The 16,575-nt window shown below is 48.0% G+C and overlaps 7 protein-coding genes across 7 annotated transcripts; 5 read left to right on the forward strand and 2 right to left on the reverse strand.

Moving 5' to 3' along the window:
- Positions 1 to 272: 272 nt before the first annotated feature.
- DEU56DRAFT_50166 (uncharacterized protein) lies at positions 273 to 1,929 on the reverse strand. The gene is made up of 6 exons (XM_041346525.1): positions 1,642 to 1,929; positions 1,167 to 1,584; positions 991 to 1,109; positions 797 to 938; positions 662 to 748; positions 273 to 604 (listed from the first exon to the last, which is right to left on the reverse strand). The coding sequence occupies exons 1-6, from the start codon at positions 1,776 to 1,778 to the stop codon at positions 287 to 289; spliced, it is 1,221 nt and encodes a 406-aa protein (XP_041203583.1). The 5' UTR covers positions 1,779 to 1,929; the 3' UTR covers positions 273 to 286.
- Positions 1,930 to 3,365: 1,436 nt separating this feature from the next.
- Positions 3,366 to 3,626, forward strand: DEU56DRAFT_721153 (uncharacterized protein; the record flags this gene model as incomplete). The annotated part of the gene is made up of 2 exons (XM_041347690.1): positions 3,366 to 3,488; positions 3,543 to 3,626. Coding segments are annotated over 2 exons (207 nt in total), but the record flags the coding sequence as incomplete, so codon positions are not given.
- A 573-nt stretch (positions 3,627 to 4,199) lies between these two features.
- Positions 4,200 to 7,487, forward strand: DEU56DRAFT_745442 (Na+/solute symporter; the record flags this gene model as incomplete). The annotated part of the gene is made up of 23 exons (XM_041349149.1): positions 4,200 to 4,242; positions 4,297 to 4,326; positions 4,375 to 4,469; positions 4,594 to 4,616; positions 4,665 to 4,726; positions 4,779 to 4,794; positions 4,853 to 4,949; positions 5,006 to 5,096; positions 5,144 to 5,324; positions 5,376 to 5,557; positions 5,616 to 5,629; positions 5,675 to 5,713; positions 5,761 to 5,853; positions 5,897 to 6,021; positions 6,071 to 6,124; positions 6,239 to 6,347; positions 6,394 to 6,423; positions 6,480 to 6,493; positions 6,550 to 6,695; positions 6,744 to 6,848; positions 6,897 to 7,184; positions 7,235 to 7,307; positions 7,367 to 7,487. 23 exons carry the CDS (start codon positions 4,200 to 4,202, stop codon positions 7,485 to 7,487), a joined length of 2,031 nt encoding a protein of 676 aa, XP_041203585.1.
- A 749-nt stretch (positions 7,488 to 8,236) lies between these two features.
- DEU56DRAFT_745459 (uncharacterized protein) lies at positions 8,237 to 8,693 on the forward strand (the record flags this gene model as incomplete). The annotated part of the gene is made up of 2 exons (XM_041349151.1): positions 8,237 to 8,417; positions 8,473 to 8,693. The coding sequence occupies 2 exons, from the start codon at positions 8,237 to 8,239 to the stop codon at positions 8,691 to 8,693; spliced, it is 402 nt and encodes a 133-aa protein (XP_041203586.1).
- A 248-nt stretch (positions 8,694 to 8,941) lies between these two features.
- Positions 8,942 to 9,878, forward strand: DEU56DRAFT_829732 (uncharacterized protein). The gene is made up of 3 exons (XM_041354493.1): positions 8,942 to 9,066; positions 9,124 to 9,647; positions 9,704 to 9,878. The coding sequence occupies exons 1-3, from the start codon at positions 9,057 to 9,059 to the stop codon at positions 9,734 to 9,736; spliced, it is 567 nt and encodes a 188-aa protein (XP_041203587.1). The 5' UTR covers positions 8,942 to 9,056; the 3' UTR covers positions 9,737 to 9,878.
- Positions 9,879 to 10,674, reverse strand: DEU56DRAFT_829736 (uncharacterized protein). The gene is made up of 4 exons (XM_041354494.1): positions 10,424 to 10,674; positions 10,338 to 10,365; positions 10,157 to 10,267; positions 9,879 to 10,108 (listed from the first exon to the last, which is right to left on the reverse strand). Exons 1-4 carry the CDS (start codon positions 10,438 to 10,440, stop codon positions 10,034 to 10,036), a joined length of 231 nt encoding a protein of 76 aa, XP_041203588.1. The 5' UTR covers positions 10,441 to 10,674; the 3' UTR covers positions 9,879 to 10,033.
- Positions 10,675 to 13,776: 3,102 nt separating this feature from the next.
- DEU56DRAFT_745392 (uncharacterized protein) lies at positions 13,777 to 15,797 on the forward strand (the record flags this gene model as incomplete). The annotated part of the gene is made up of 11 exons (XM_041349145.1): positions 13,777 to 14,004; positions 14,057 to 14,173; positions 14,277 to 14,330; positions 14,387 to 14,476; positions 14,702 to 14,805; positions 14,855 to 14,900; positions 14,950 to 15,081; positions 15,130 to 15,175; positions 15,227 to 15,349; positions 15,406 to 15,578; positions 15,636 to 15,797. The coding sequence occupies 11 exons, from the start codon at positions 13,777 to 13,779 to the stop codon at positions 15,795 to 15,797; spliced, it is 1,275 nt and encodes a 424-aa protein (XP_041203589.1).
- Positions 15,798 to 16,575: the final 778 nt, after the last annotated feature.

The raw sequence follows: 16,575 nt of genomic DNA on the forward strand, positions 1-16,575 counted from the left end.
TAATCACTGGTGGCGAGACGAGAGAAGAATTTACCAAGAATAAGTTTGTGAAATGGGAGGCTGTTGACGGAGGCCCGCCACAAACTTGTACTACTTATAACCCGAGGTGGGTTCAATTGGAACCACCAGTTTTGATTGATATTGATTTATTTGACCATCATGTTCCAGGCTGCAACAAGATCTAGAAACATCATTCGCAATTTCGCAACCACCAACTCAGTCTGGCATCGGACTGACACGATGATCACTGCTTCTTGAGCATCATTCTTTTCGCGCAGAATAATAACTATATCTCGCTCTCCGTAAATGGTCCAGATAACAACTCGTCATGTGCCCTCCTTGCTGCATCATCATTCAATCCTGCGCGGATCGCTTCATCTCTTGCCCTACATGCATCGACGCCTTCGACGACCCGAATTTCCCCTTGCCGTCTAGCCCCCCTTACGAGCTCTGATGTACGCAATAGCCGAAGATCCTGGTAATCAACGAACACTCGCGACAATAGTTCTGTCGACAGCTGGCCGGCAGATGGGTTATGCTTCCTCAGGAGCCGCATAAAATGGTAGACGTCTTCGAAGGCTTGGTTGGCACCTTGGGCCAGATGCTAAGTACGACGACATCGATCAGCGCCGTGAAAGATGATGGTTACATTAATATGCACCGGACTTGTGGGGTGAGCCGCATCACCCAAAAGAGCAATTCTTCCCTTGAACCATGATTTAAGCTCAGGCCGATCATAGAGACCATACTGGGAGGCGTTCATTTCGTGTGTTCGAGGCTATACGAGGGAACTGACCTTCACGATCTTCTGGCCGGTCTTTACCAGATCTCCGGCTCCGAACCCCCAAGCAGAGAGAGGCCCTTCTCGGATTTCGTTCTGTTGCTCTACGTTCTGCGTTCTCCAATCCTCCTTAGCCTCAGCTCCCCGAGTAGTGATGCTGAACCCCAAGATGATCAAACCTCGAACACAGGTAATTGAGATATACTTACGCCCATGAATATTTGTCTTCCGCAACAGGGTACGCAATCATATGACGACCATCCCCATAATTATTTACCAGCGCAAGTCTCCCCTGGAGTGCAGGCGGTGTAGGAGACACCCCACCGACCTGCGAATCACTCGAATATCGGCCTCTACACCAAGACCGTCACCAAAAGGGGCTCACCCGCACCATCCCCGTAAAATCTGCCTTCTCTTTCCCAAAGAGCGCAATCCGGGTATTGCTATGCAACCCATCGCAACCTACGACAAAGCTCGCCGTGTCCTTGGCACCATTCGCGAACGTGACTTCTACTGCATCCTCGCTTTGCTTGAATTCAATGGCCTGGTGTGCCCACTTAATCTCGACGCCGTGCTTCTCGGCCGTGTCAATCAAAAGTCGCTGAAACTCTGGGCGCCGGACTCCAATAACGGGAAAGCCAAATCGTTCTCGCATCGTAGCTGGCGAGATATCGCTATCAACGAGGATGTCCTCCTCTCCATCCAAGCATGAACAGTGAATCATCCTATCTGGAGAATGGCCGGGTATCTGTGTTAGGATCTCTGGGATGAGCGATAGGACACGGACACCGTTGGGCTGTAGCCTGTGTAATGTCTGGCGTTTAGTACGGTACGGGTTGACGAGGGAGAGGAGTGTTTACGTGAAACCGAGTCCACCTTCTCCTGGACCGGGAAGTCTTTCGTATATGATGGGGTCATAGCCTCTTGTCTTCAGGAAAACTGCAAGCACAGGACCGGCAATGCCAGCACCCACTATTATGACCCTGGTGTTCGCCATCTGCGAAGGCGCTCAGTGGTGTCCTTTCAAGTTGCCAGTAGAGCAGCTGGAAAGGACTAAGTAGTGCTGGAGTGTTCTCTTCGGACCGGGTCGTGATCAGCCATTGCGTGGCGGCCCGCCGATGGCATACCTCGATCGGGGCTCCGGTAGGTCAGATCACCCTCGGATACAATTGGCGTACCTTCCTCTTAACTCCTAGCCAATAGCCCGAATGATAGGTAATGTCTACTTCCCTGGCGTGATGATGAACGCCGGGGCAGTAAACGATTTATCACGAATCCCAAATGTCAATCATGACGCGATTTGTTCACGTTCATCGGATACCTCACAATCTTGGAAAGATTGAAACCGCAACTCCGTCCTCGTACAACTCTACTTTGCCCAACTCGACGCGGTGCTAATTTTTGCTATAGTTTTCACTGGAGTCATCATAGTAGCTCCAACATAAGGTCTGCCACACATTGCGCGTGTGCACATCTGGAGGACTACCCTCACCGAGTTGCCTTGAAATGACAGATGCATTGCTTGCCGTTGCGGGCGGACGGTGCTGGATCTTGTACCCGAGCGAGTAGCACCAGTCAACTTCTGACCAACGAGGGCGACAACAGTAGCGAATGAGTACGACAATGTACATAGGCGCAGTGGGTGAGTAGATACGGGCAATGATAGTAGCAGAGCGTAGATATTGATCACATGGTATCAGCCATAAAATATAATGTCAGCGAGTCATACGCACGTCATCATCGTCAAGTTCCGTACTGTTGCGTAAAATAGTTGTGCATTTCTGGAGGGTGTTTGCCTCCAAGCTCATTTCCTTCTCGATCTGAGAAACGGAAAATTTGATGGAGTTGGCAATGTATTCTGAATCCTCGTCTTCCTTAGAGTCTTCCTCAGTTCTATCCTTAGAGTCCTTGCCTGATACCAGGACAACTGTGCGGTATTTTCAATTGGTTCGGAGGCGATTGATGGAATTGCGCTCTGTGTGGCCGATGTTCTGCCTGTTCAAGTCCTTGTCTATCGGTTTTAGCTGAAGAATTTGTACTGACGCTGTCCTTAGGCATGCTGGAGAGTGAGATGGGATCAAGCCTTGTGAACTGCGCGCGTCGATAGAAATCGATGGATAGGAACTGAAATAAGTCGATTGCGAGGCATGTTGAGTACGTGTTTCGTCATCACATGATCGTTACACATGCATTCAATTGGAACAAGAGCTTCGTCACGTACGCACGTACGTTATGGATGCAATTTGCTCCGAGCGAGACCCTCAAAGTTATCTTCGACTGTCTAGAATATCTCCCTGTTGAGACATGTGGTCGGGGACGAGGAAGAAGAGGAATTTGCCTTAGAAATTCCTCTTCGAGGCGTCAGTCGAGGCGGCGGAACGTTCTAGCAATTGCCAATGGCACTCGGAAAGTACTTTTATACCATGTTCAGCTTTCTATTAGTAATAGGCAACATTAGGTCCTCACAAAGGTACTTATTTGACACTTTTCTCGCGACCTCGAGCTGAAGCAGAAAAAGTTATTGCTTTTCGAGATGGCCCCATCTGAATTGACGACCAGTATAAATGAAGACCAGCCGCCAATTGCTACCACCTCACTTCTCATAGCACCGCCTTCAGCTGACAATGACGCGAAACAAGTCACCCTGGGGTCCTCTGAGACTGTCAAACTCGACGCTTTGGGACCGATAGTAGTGAATAGTGATGGGGTGAGCCACCCATTTTGACGCTCGCACGAATAATGGCCTCATTGTAACTTCAAGACTTTATCGAGGATTGCAAACTGGGAGAAAATGACAGAGGAGGAGAAAGAAAGAACGATACGTGTCGTTGCGGCTCGGAATAGGTGTGTTATGATTACGCCGGGAGCGGAGAGCCGCTGACACCGCTTTACTTCACTGACTTAGAGCTCGGCTTGCAAAGCAAGCTGACAAAATACAATGAAACCATGGCATTTACTACTGAAAGACATGCGCATCAATATATCTACTACTAGAACAGTTCCAAAACTATCTGGCTCCAAAATCAGCTCTGAAACTTATTACTGGATCGCCAACCTTGACGCCATGTTCATGGCAGTACATCCAGATGGAACAGTAATAAGTATGCCTATCGTCATATACTTAACTTGCGCCTTCTCGGAAAGTCAATCACCATGATTTGATTATTAGGAGGCATACGTTTGTTTGTCGGGAAGCTTGGTACGTATTAAGAACTTCTCAGCTCGCTAACTTAGAACCCCTGCTCACTCACGCTTAATGTTATCATAGATTTGCCAAGTGCTGGACTCTTATCTCGACTGGCCAACTGACATTGTTCAGATCCAACGCTTCTAAGAATATCTCATAAGATAACAGCTGACACTATATCAATGCTTTGTCGACCAGTCGAGCTCCTCTCCCCATTATCTTTTGCGATTAATGTCTAGCGAGCCATCATATTCTGAGTTCAAGCCAATCCTCGGTACGTCTGTTCTTTGAATGCTTCTATCACACATAAACAAACTCTTTCGTTAAGCCCAGAGCGTTGGTTATGGTGTTGTTGTCGGTATGAAGTCTATATCACGGTTCGAGACCTTTGGCTGACTATTTTCAGGTGTGGGGTTCTTCTTCGCAGCCGTCATGCTTATCTTGACCACACTTCAACGCAAATTCTTCAAATTCTCTCCTGCCTCTTCGGAAGAATTCACGGTACTACATGTTTCAACGCTACATTTGTTTAGATTTCTAATGTATCACTAGAGCGCTTCCCGGAGTGTTAAGGTACGGTTTGCATTTTAATTAACCTATTCCGCCAGCTCATGATCAATGAAAGCCTGGTCTAGTATGCTGTGGCATGTGCGTACTAGTACCGGCGGGGTTTCCGAAGTGTTGACTTGCATGTAGCGTAAGCGCGTGGACGTGGAGTGCCACGCTTTTGCAATCGAGCAGTGCTGCGTATACATTCGGTAAACACTTTTTCATTTCATTTACGAGATGCGTGTTAATTCCAGTTGAAAGGCGTAAGCGGTCCTTGGTAGGTAGCTTTTCGTTTTGCGGCTACCTTTTTAACTCACCATTTTGACTTTGTGTAGGTGGTATGGTGCCGGTGGTACAATTCAGGTTGCTATGTTTGGCATGGTTGCCTCCAAGGTAAAGCAGAACGCCAACGGAGCCCATACATTCCTTGAGGTATGGATTACAGACTTGGAAGGTTTTCTGGCATGCTCAACTTGAATGACATTTAGATTGTCAAGACCCGATTTGGGACAAGTGCTCACATTCTCTTTACGTTTTATGGATTTCTGTGTATCCTACTAGTCTGTGGGTCTCTGCTGCGTATGTGCATATATTATTTGCTGGGCTATCACTAATAACCAAGATAGTTGGAGGCTCTGCGACTGTCAACGCTTTGACTGGCATGAACATTATTGCGGCGTGCTTTCTTCTTCCTATTGGCATTGCTGTTTATGTCATCTTTGGTGGCCTGCGCGCGACATTCATCTGCGACTGGAGTCATACCATCATCCTGTTTATTATCATCTACATATTTACATTCCGAGCATAGTAAGTGATCTCTCCTGCGAGAGGCCAGTTGATCATGGATTACCTTAATAGCGGAACATCACCTGCTATTGGTAGTGTCTCCAGACTCTATGATCTCTTAGAACAGGCTAGCATCAACGCACCAGTGGTAGGTAATCAAGGGGGCAGCTACCTGACCATGAGTTCTAATCAAGGCCTCGTGTTTGGCGCCGTCACAATCCTTTCTGGCTTTACTGGAGTCGTCTGTGATCAAGGTCAGCTCTAATGTATGTGTGTCTAGTCCGCATTTTTCTAACGAAACATTCCGCGTAGGTTACTGGCAAAGGGTGAGCCTCCCACTTTGCTATACTGCACCTGGCTGAGTGAAGTAGGCAATAGCAAGCCATCCAGAATCGACCACCAAGGCATACGTTAGTTTCGCATTTGCGGGCTTTGAAACACCCTGACAGATTGACAGATGCTTGGTGGTATTTCTTGGTTCGCTGTTCCATGGGCATTTGCATCTTGTCTCGGTCTGAGTGCTCGCGCTCTTCTTACCAATGCAAGTCCAGTTCCAGTATACCCCACGGATAACAGCTCACCAATATTTGTAGCCAAACTTTCCCACCTATCCTTCACCGCTTTCTCCAAGTCAGATTAGCGCAGGTCTTGCGGCTCCTGCTGCAGCTGCTGTCCTCATGGGCAAAGGGGGCGCAATCACGGTGCTTCTCGTAGTATTGTACGTATAGACCATGATGGAGGGATGCAATATTCTGACAGGATATCAGTATGGCCGTAACTTCAGCTGCGAGTGCTGAGCTCATCGGCGTATCCAGTCTATTGTGAGTTGTTGAGTCATTCTTCCAAAGGCAGTCACCTGATCGTACATGATCAGTTCGTATGAGTAGGTGACACATGACGTTGACATTGTTGCTGGGAATGACCTCATACATCAGCATCTATCGGACCTATTTCCGCCCCAATGCAACTGGCGACGAGATAGTGAGGGTCTCTCACTACTTCATATGTTTCTGGGCTGTCTGGATGGGCTGTTGGGCGACTATTGTGAGCATTCACCCCACTGTTTCCAGCACAAGCTCAAACTCAACAGCTGCACGCTGGTAACATCGACCTTGGATGGGTGAGTGAGATTGCTCTCGATGCTGATGGCCTTAACTGACGAACTCACCGGAAAAGTTATATTATGTCCAGTAAGGTTTTGATTACTTCCAGATGAAACATGTGCTAAAACTATTTGGGATTACAGAGGCTCTATACTCAGCCCTGCAGTTATTCCCATTGGACTTACTGTTTCGTGGTCTAAGCTCACAAAGGCAGGCGTTTTCTGTGGTGCTATAGGCGGTGCAATTTTAGGAATGTTGGCTTGGATGATCGGATGCTGGAAGATATACGGTATGATATTTCCCGAAATTGAACCTACCTCATGTTGATCAATTTCAGGCCAAATCAACATCACTAACCTTGCACAACCGTACTCAGCCTTATGTAGCAGTCTTACAGGATTATTTTTCTCTGGAATCCTAACGGTGGGGGTGTCGCTCTTGAGTTCGTTTTTGCTGTCTCGCAATGTACAATGCTTATTTATTTCTACAGACCCTGCAGACTATGATTTCTCGGGCACCCGAGCAATTTCTACCTTGGAAGATACGAATAGAAGTGGCATTTCGGGCGATGACACTCCAAACAGAGCATCGGACACCGAATCACAGAAAGAGCAAAAGGAAACCAGTGAAAAGGAGTCATCGTTAAAGCGACCTGTTTCCGACGTCATCGAAGTCGGGCTGGAGAAGGATGAGGAAACACGCATCAGATCTCTTAAGACGGTGTTCAGGAGGGCGCTTATATATTCGTCAATTTTAACTTTCATTGTCGTCATACTTGGTCAGTATGGCAGCACTATTCAATTTGCTGCATCGCTGATAGAGAATCAGTCCCGCTGCCCATGTTCTTCTCTCATTATGTCTTCAGCAAGAAATTCTATACCTTCTGGACAGCCTGCTCGATGTAAGTGTTCAGTGTCAACATGCGGTTCGATGGAGTGCTAGCTGACTTGATTTCGATAGTATATGGGCTTTTGCGAGTGGGACATTTTGCATCATCTTGCCCTTGTGGGAGTCCAGAAGTGAGATCGGCACGATATTAGGTTCAGCTTATGGATCAATCCGTAGACCGAGTTCACTTTAAACGTTATTTCATGTATATCTCTTCTCGTTGGCATCAAGTACTTAAGTCGCAATGTATATCTCAGAGTCAGATCGGCGGCCAGACCTTCCTCAGACATGAAACGCCTTCACACCCGTAAGCTGGAGTTGAAAGCTGGATCCGAGTTATGATTCAAAACCAGTTGCGACTATCCCACATGCATGAAAGTTTACTTTTTTGTGTGCCGGCAAATGGTATCTGACCTGGACTCGTTATTGTCTTTGTCGTGTGAGCTTGAAGAAGTCACTACCAAATATGGCTACTCCACCTTCCCGAATTAGCATTCGGCTTGCTTTGGCAGCGTGGGTCCGACATCATCATGACCGCCTTCGTCTTCCACCTTTTTGTTAACACAAACTTGGCTCATGGACTCTTTGCCAATGCCGTCCCAACAGAAATCTATTTATTTGCGAATACTAGGGATGGGGTAAATTTTAGGTGTCGTTCATCCGCCCACCCATAAGCCTGTCAATTTCTCTCAGAATTTCCGCACCACAATACTCTCGGCTCATAACCCAGGTGCTTCATCAATTTCTTCCACCAAAATGTGGAGCTCGGACAATGCTGCATCCTCCCGTCACCCTTCCAATCTCCCGATTGAACTGCACCTGCACAGGATGCCATCAAATGGTGCATGTACTAGCGCTTCCAGTTCATCACACGCAACCTGCACCGAACAACTCACACCTCCTCCTGAAGCGCACTATTCATCCATGCAGCTCCAGGATGATATGTTTGCACAGTTCTTCGGAGCCAAACCTCACCGAACGAGACCTCTCGAATGCCATGCTCCCCCGCCCTACTTGCGCGAGGGGGAGTTTGAGAAACTTCCAGTGTATACTGCTTGCCCATGTCCGGGTACAGATGACGAGCCAATAACACTCGCTCGCTATTTGTTTGTCTATGGTTTCTGTACGTCCGTTATCACAACATATATCACGTGATATGAACCTGACGTCCACCTCAGTCTTTCCAATATTTTGGATAATAGGAATCGCTATATTCTTCTTGCCACTTCGACCCTCTTCCGATTGGGAGACTGGAAAGTCGGCAGAGGAAAAGCAAAGGTTGCTTGCGGAGATGCGGGTTTCAGAACTTAAATGGGCGAAGCGCTGTTTATATGCCTTGGTTGCACTTTTGGTTCTCGCTATAGTGTTGGTGACTACCTTGGTTTTGGTAAAACGGTGAAGAGGCGCTGCACAACCTTGCACGCCTCTTTTTCTTGTCATACAGCTATTAAGCTGCATTGTACCTCTACCCTGCGTCACCTGACCTTCATTTTTTGGTTTCTAGTACTATAGCAGCGTTGAGTTTTTTATCTATCTATCAGCAACTCTTCCGTACCACTTGCAAACCCTATGTTTATACAGATAGATAACATACTGTAGTGTACATTAAAATATCTGGCCTCCCACTTTCTTACTCCTCCGCCAAGAAGGGGTTATGTAAGCTTAAGCCTAATCAGCAACGCTCAGGACAGGCTGCTAGCGCTTCGGTCCAGTGCAACCATCTCGTTTTACCAACTCGCAGCCTCAATCTCTCAGCAGTATCATGGTAAACTGTGAGAGGCCTAACGTTTCATCAGGTTGACTGGTGTTGGTGCTCATTGGTGTGATAGTTGCGGAGCTCAAGCAGAGGGCAGAGAAGGCCAAAGATGCGAGCGTCACAAAGATGGTGAACACCAGGGACAAATATTCTAGTGTTCCCTCCTCAAAAACGACCTGGGATCCTAACTACAAGCGCGCACCTCCAGCTGCTTCAGCAGGGTCGGCGGGTAATGGCCCTCCACCGCCTCCGCTGCGAACACGTCCAGATGATTCTGGAAGTACGAGAAACTCGGTTGCTTCACTCCCTCCTCCTTTGGCTTACGGTTCACGGCCCGATGTTCATTCCCCACCATTGCACAGCCATATTCCTCCTCCACCCACACGCACTAAGAGCTCTTACCCGTCGCAGACGGGATCAGCAGATCAGGTGAATCACATAGATTGGGCGAATTTGTCGCAGGAAGACAAGGATGAATTTTTCGGTTGGCTGGACGAATTCTTCTCCCGATATCTCGATATCGCTCTGCCTTCCAGACGCCCATCTGTAGTAATGAAAGGAAGTTCTGCGGTCATAGCGCAGTCAGCTGGACCTCCGGTGTGTATCAGTATGGTCTCATGTTTTTGCCACCTATCTGAGATCCTGCCGCATAGCCGGTCAATCTCAATTCACGGCCGTCCTGGTGAATGGCCACCTGTATTTGGTGCTGTACCTCCGTACTGTTTTCCTTCATTGTGAATCACTCCTGTGGGATCCTCACCTGACTACAGGTGTTCAGAATAGTCCACTTTGTGAAGCCTGAAAGATTAATGCATAAATATTAAAGAATGACTGCGAACAGTTGTGAGGCTACAACAAGACAACCGAGATAGAAATACAAGAGAGGAATTTGGGATATAGGTATTCCGATGTGGGATGACATCCGGACGTCAGCTAGGTACATCATGCGCCCATGTCCGACATGAAACAGCACTCGACTATGTTTACCGTGACGGTCGTACACAGTCAGAATGAGATGTTCGGTACAAGTTCTGCACCCGTCGGTCTTCTGTCACCACCTACGAAAACGTGAATGCCTGTTGATAGGGGAATATGAGGACTCGTACCGAAGGACACCCGCAGTTTCGCGCTGTCTTGTGCATATGAGATGCACTCGTCTTACACCGTGAGGAGCCGCAGTCGGAGGTCACTCCTGTGAAATATCTTCCATGGAAGTGCTGCAGTGTGAAGAAGTCCACAAACATTGTGTTAGTGCCTAGTTGAGTTCCACTCGAGGATGAAACCTACACCACACCCTGTCCAATAGTCACCGACGCTGCGATGCATCACAAGTGTAAGGGGTAACCTTGTACGACTTTGGAATCAACACTCACATTTCGTGGAGACACATCAAGTTTTGCAAAGAGCGCTAGTGGTGGCGCAACAACAATGGATTCCGAGCCGTACCGACGAAGACAAGGTTCGAAGAGATTGGGGATGCTAGGACCAGTTGGCTCTAGGCTATTATATATTGACCCGCTAAGCGAAAGTGTGGCAAGATGCGTATGCCAACCCATGATGGTATCCCGCATGTAATATAACAACACACGAAATAAAGAGCGTCGAGTATACTAAATATTGTCGAGGACCATCCCGCGGTCAATTTGCCCCAGATGCGTCATTCCGCGCCGAGCCGGTATTCGGATCACAGAAATCTTATCTCGTCGCAAGGAACATCGATAACAAAGTCAGAATGACATATTCGGACAACTTTACTGGATTAATACTTTAGACGTTAGACGTTTGACAACGGCGGCACACAGGGTCAGATGTCGGATATTTTCTCCCTCCTAGAGATTCAGAAGGATGTATAATAGTGTATACAACGTGTGATTTGAATTTCCGAGGAGACAGATCACGGGTGCGCTGCGTGACGAACAAGCCGTCGTGAAGGGCGCAAGCTCAAGGCTTGCTACCAACTCATAAGAAGATGTAGTACATAATAAGTATGTACAAGTCTGATCATGATTCTAATAGTTCGAATACTTACGTGCGCCTGTGCATGATCACAAGGCCCGTAAGGGTGTCGAAGGCCGGCCTACAGCGCCCACTGACCCACTGAGTCACACCCCAGTCGGAGATGAGAATTCAGTCCGAATATTCGAATCCCTTGGATCAATTGAGATCAATGCATCCGCAACATCTCCGCCTGGATGACTAGCCGCGGAAATAAGTATTCCGCCACGAGCATTATCACCTACTTCCATTCCATGGTATTTGGAAGACCCACGATCGTCCACAGGAACACGTATCGTGTGTGCAAAGGAGTGTGGTATGATGTTTCACCCAGTCACGGACCGATTGAAAGATAGCGGAGCGTTCGAACAAACATGGAGGCACGCCAATGCGCTGAGCCTGCAATCACCTTTCTGTCCGGTTACCTTTTGCCACGAAAGCATAGCCCGAATAGCCCAAACTATAGGGACGCCCTGAAGGGTCCTACTAGAGTGACTCTCAAGCAACCGCCGGCTAAACAAGGTTCATACAATTGGGCCGAGTACGGTGACGCAAACTGGGTGGTTCTTATCGAGCTGCGAATGACATCAATTCAGGTGTCAATTCAGCAAGTCACTTAAGTTGGACTGCTTTACGTTTGTCATTATTAATCCCATAGTCAAGAGGCGGCGACCAATGAACATTGTTTCAGCTTCAAAAAATGGGAGCGTAGCCGGGATGAGCATTGCTATCACATCACATGAACATGTAAAAGCAGCCCACCATCAACTGACGTCCCATGCCCATGCAGCCAGCTCACATTTTGCCACGTAAGGACCAAGTACATTCGTGTATTAAGGGTGATAATGTTGGTGGGGTATATGCCATTGATGATTGATCCACTGTATATGGAACAATCTGTAGCCTTGCGTAGAGCGTACATGCGGCTGGTGCGGACGAGATCCGCCGGGTATAACAATTACGATGTGAATCATGTCTGATTCGTTTATGTGGTTCAAGTTGGTAGGAGTCGGACCATAGATACATAGGAGTCTGTGATCATGAGTGACTCGGAGAGATGAATAAGTTATGTACATAGTACTTACTAGTTAGTCCATCTTCTTTGAGGTCTAACCAAATCGGAAGACGGTAAAAGTTATGGCATTGGCAGCGTTCGGATGATTCGTCGGGAGTGAAAACCTGATCATTGAGTCATAGCAGCGAATTTTGGATTGGTGAACACGAATTGAAGGGTGAGTGCTAGTAGCAGTTGAAGTTATCCAAGTAGTGCCATGGTTCGGCTCTGTCCGCCGGGTTGTACCGGGAACGTGCGCCGTTAGGTGGCAGCCGCCGACAGTTCGCAATGTCCATGAACGTTGTTGCTACTTGGCTACTACTGTTTGATTTTACCCAGGCCAAGCTGAAATACTTGTTTCATAGGAATTGTTGCCTTGACTACCATAGGACTGTGACGAGCCCTTTGATTTTTTTCTGCACTACAGTGAACACACTGGTGTGGATTGCAATCCGAATTTCCGAGTCAGATTCAGAAGTTGGTGAAAGGTCAACGTTGTGAGTTAATTCCCGAAACTACTATTATAACTTACTTACAGCTTATCAAGTCTCGGATCTCAGCATAGGGCTAACCCTTGCCTTGTCTATGCATGATAACAATGTATCAATTTTCGCACTAGTGTCGTTTCATGCAAGCGTTCACATTAATGATGTTTGCTCATTACGTGGCAGATTGCGATAAATCGTGCATCGAGTAGTCGTGCCGATCAAGGCTGAGGTCGAATGAGGACTAGCTTATTGGGCATCTAGGGGCGGAACATCTTGCAGTATTACTGACAAAATTCCAGATCATTATGACGTTTGCGCAACAGTTGAACCGCAACGTTGCACAGGCAGTTAGTGATGGAAACTTGGATGTTGATCACATCAGTCACGTTTTCTACATCCCGTGAGTTGCCCGTGAGCGTTAGTTTGTTTTTAACCTCATTTGACGCCTCGTTGTCCGTGGCCGCAATCAGTTGCTAGATGTGTTCCTTGAGGCCTATATCCCATCGGGTGCCGCACCCCACTCAGAAATTTGAGCTTCTGTGATAGTGTCGTTGATATGGACTTGCAACAATGGCATCAAACTGAACAACATCGATAAACCCATGGCTAGTCCCCTTGGCGGCTTGGCCTCAACTTCAATGCGGGCGGCGACTGAGTGGCCTGTAGCTTAATGACATCTTGTTTTCCTCGCATACACGCAGAAATTATATCCTACGGAATTTCATGATATGTCCCAGTTGATGAGTTATCTTTCCTCCTATCTCGATGCACTCCTCATGCCATCCGTAGTACGCCTTCTGCCTACCTCGTGTTTGTTGCCTCGATGCTCCACCATGGAACGTGGTGATCATTCTCTGTTACGGCTTTGAGCTAAGCAAGGGGAAACACATGACTTAATGATCATCTTTCCCTTCGTTGTGGTACTGTCGCCGAGCGCTAAGAAGTTCCAGGAACCGGTGGCCACGAAGCCAGACTTTTGTGTTTAGATGAGTTCTGATATGTGCTAACACTGATCAACATAGATTCAGGCTATCGCTGCGGCTCTACAGCAACCAATCGATGGCATCGAGGAAACCTAACTCTGCAGCGTCAGCAGAGAATCGATATCGATATTGGGTCCGGGCGCTACTTGTGTGTATTCATAAAGGGAGTCTTGCGATCGCGTGGTGGACCAAACAAGCTACATATCATGCATCGACACAACAGTCTCAACACCAACGTATCTCGCTCGCCCTCCCTTAGCCAACGTAAACTCGTGGCTGACTTCCGTTCTCCGTCTCCACTCGTTGGGGGATCGTCCAGTGTCAGCACTACTGAGTCTCATCAGACGGTGATCACGAAGACGTCCTGGCTCGAGGCTGCTCGTGAAAGTACCAACAACTTCAAACTGCATGGCTCCGCCCTCCCTCTCGTTTGGGTGAGAAGCATGGTAGTGGATCTTCGCTGAACCTTGCTTATGAGTATACAAGGTTTTGGTTGAGGACAATGTCATCCCGTCGAATGCTGTTCCCTTTGGTGAAGACAAGACCGGGTTTCCACTATACATTGCTCGTGCCCTGCTTGAGGTAGGATTATCCCTCCCCCGGGTATCGCAACACTGATCGTGCAATATCTTTCAGGGTGTCCTCTGTAAGTATACTCTGTCCGTAATCCAAAGATAGTGTTAACTTGGCTTTAGATCTCGGAAAGGCAGGTGCTCACCTTCAGCATGCCCTTATCAGTTACGGGGGAAGGGAGCATCAAGTATGTCTGCCAAATCGAGAGTTACAACTCTTCATTATATTGAGACTTGTTTACAGATCCAAAAGTATGAAGTGCTCGTGTGCGCTTCTCAACTTCGCTGGGGCTTGGCCACCTACGAACCAGTAGGATCTTTGAGTCAGGGCACAGTCATACTTGCACAGCAGCATCAGCAGCATCAGCAGCATCAGTCTCAACGCGGATCGGCAGCATGGACTGCTCAAGCTGGTGGTTTCACCCAACATGGAGGAACTCCCGGTGGTTTCGTCGCACAACCTGGGGCACCCGCTGGTTTTGTCGCACATACTGGATATACTAATGTCCGGGAGGCGACCAGTACCCGGGAAACTAAAAGTATCCACAGCTCTCGCGAGACTTCTAGCGTGGTTTCAACCACGCTATGTGTCAACGATATCCCAAGGTTTATTCCCAATCTTGCTACGTCACCAAGAGTAGAGGAAAGCCTGAAGAAGCTTGCGTACGGATTCTTTGAACCACCTTGTTACGCACCTGACGATCCTTGATAGCGACTACAAGACCGTGGTTCTGATTGATGATTCCATCTCTGTTGGTGTTACTTTCTTTGCGATAACACTTAGAGGTTCTTATTCATTTCATTCAGATGGCCGAAGAACAATCTTGGACTCTTGTCCGCGAGGCTCTGGCGGGAATCGCTGATCTTGCGAATCAGTATGGCTCTCAAGGAATTGATTTACATTTCTTGCACCACGAACATTTCCATCAAAACATCAAGGTATGTCTGCCAATGCACAGCTTGTACCGCGATTGACTGTCTCTGTAGACAAGTCACGAGATTCAACACATCTTCAATCAAATGGCCCCTAACGGTTAGTTCCATCCTTGACGACACGCCTGGCCACAGTGACACCAGGATACAGGTCCCGAAACGCCAACTGCTGCGAAACTGGAAGAGCTTATCAACTTCTACCTCCCTCTCGTGGAGCGCAAGTTCCCTCAACACAACCCTATCGACATTATCGTCATTACCGACGGTGTCGCAAGTAAGTTACGCCTGGTATGCCTCGGTCCGTTGTGCTGATAATGCTCTGTGCATCAGCCGATCAGCAGGATCTCCCTGAGGTTATCGTCAGCGCAGCCCACCGCCTGGAAAGAAGCCAAGTTCCAGAGGAAATGTTCGGCATCCAGTTTGTGCAGATTGGCACGGACGCGGAGGCCGCGTCCGCATTGCGCGCTCTAGATGACCACCTTGCGAAGCAGTACAAAATCAGAGTCTGTTTTATATTGCTTCCTGGCTAGTTGACATGTACTCATATTGCTTGTCGACAGGATATCGTGGATACTACACCTTACGATCCTCAACAGGGCGCATTCAATACCGATTACATGCTGAAGATCCTGCTCGGTGGTGTGAATAAGGTTCTTGACAATGGGGGTCCTGTGCCGAGCGAATTGCTCTCGCCGCTCGCAGTCCCATATGGGTCGAGGTAATCAGTTCGTCTCAGTATTCAATTGCCGAAATGTCCGTGCTGTATATTAGCGAAAGTCTGTTTTCCATGAAGTCGTCTACAAGAAATGTTTCGCAATGCGCAATTATACATAAGTTGCCTCGTTCAATGGCATGTTGAATTCTGTTACGAGCTGTTGGGACCAAGTACTTCCATCCGGCCCGCACAAGCCAGACCCCGGGGGGCTGAGCGTCCATTATTGGTGACGTGTGACGTGTATGTGACTTCCTAATACGTCCGCCATGAACATGATCCCTGCCCAATCCCTGTCCTCATCGATCGCATCATCCATCTTGTCCGAGTCATCCATTGGGAAGAGCGGACCTGGTAACAAGTTGTTGCCTATAATGTGGTGAACCTTGCGCCGTGGTAAATTCGAAGACAGGTACTTCAAGTAAGTCACCTGGAGTGAAGGCTGTTCCAAGTTCCGCCAGAAATGATTTCATCAATGTTCCTTGCGCACATATGCAATCAGGCCAGCCTTTCAAATTTCAAATACTTACCACGAAGTCGTTATCGATTCATCCACGAAGACCTTGGTCAATGGGCTAGCTTCTTCTTGCAAGACAGCTCTCCACTTTGTTGGGTCCCTGATCAACCTCGTTGGACCACGGTGAGCAGGGTTATCTGTGATAAACCATCTGCTTCCGAAATGAGGCAACGTGTTGTGCCGCGCGGTACAGATTTCTGTGACGATCGGAGTAGCGTTTCCCAATCATGTCTTACTGACCAGCCAGTTTTCCGGGATAGGTGAAAGTTTT

The sequence above is a fragment of the Suillus clintonianus genome (assembly GCF_016758775.1).
Source record: "Suillus clintonianus strain FC179 chromosome Unknown DEU56scaffold_108, whole genome shotgun sequence".
NCBI classification, from domain to species: Eukaryota; Fungi; Basidiomycota; class Agaricomycetes; order Boletales; family Suillaceae; genus Suillus; species Suillus clintonianus.

Excerpts from the sequence above, each read along its gene's own strand:
- DEU56DRAFT_829736 (XM_041354494.1), bottom strand. Across the intron at positions 10,268-10,337 it reads ACTATTGGACAGGGTGTGGT|CACTTCCATGGAAGATATTT; the intron begins GTAGGTTTCATC and ends TTCACACTGCAG. Across the intron at positions 10,109-10,156 it reads GAAACTGCGGGTGTCCTTCG|GTGGTGACAGAAGACCGACG; the intron begins GTACGAGTCCTC and ends ACGTTTTCGTAG.
- DEU56DRAFT_829732 (XM_041354493.1), top strand. Across the intron at positions 9,648-9,703 it reads CGCAGTCAGCTGGACCTCCG|CCGGTCAATCTCAATTCACG; the intron begins GTGTGTATCAGT and ends CCTGCCGCATAG.
- DEU56DRAFT_50166 (XM_041346525.1), bottom strand. The coding sequence starts at position 1,778 with ATGGCGAACACCAGGGTCATAATAGTGGGTGCTGGCATTGCCGGTCCT. Across the intron at positions 1,110-1,166 it reads ATTTTACGGGGATGGTGCGG|GTCGGTGGGGTGTCTCCTAC; the intron begins GTGAGCCCCTTT and ends AGTGATTCGCAG. Across the intron at positions 939-990 it reads GAAGACAAATATTCATGGGC|CATCACTACTCGGGGAGCTG; the intron begins GTAAGTATATCT and ends CTTGGGGTTCAG.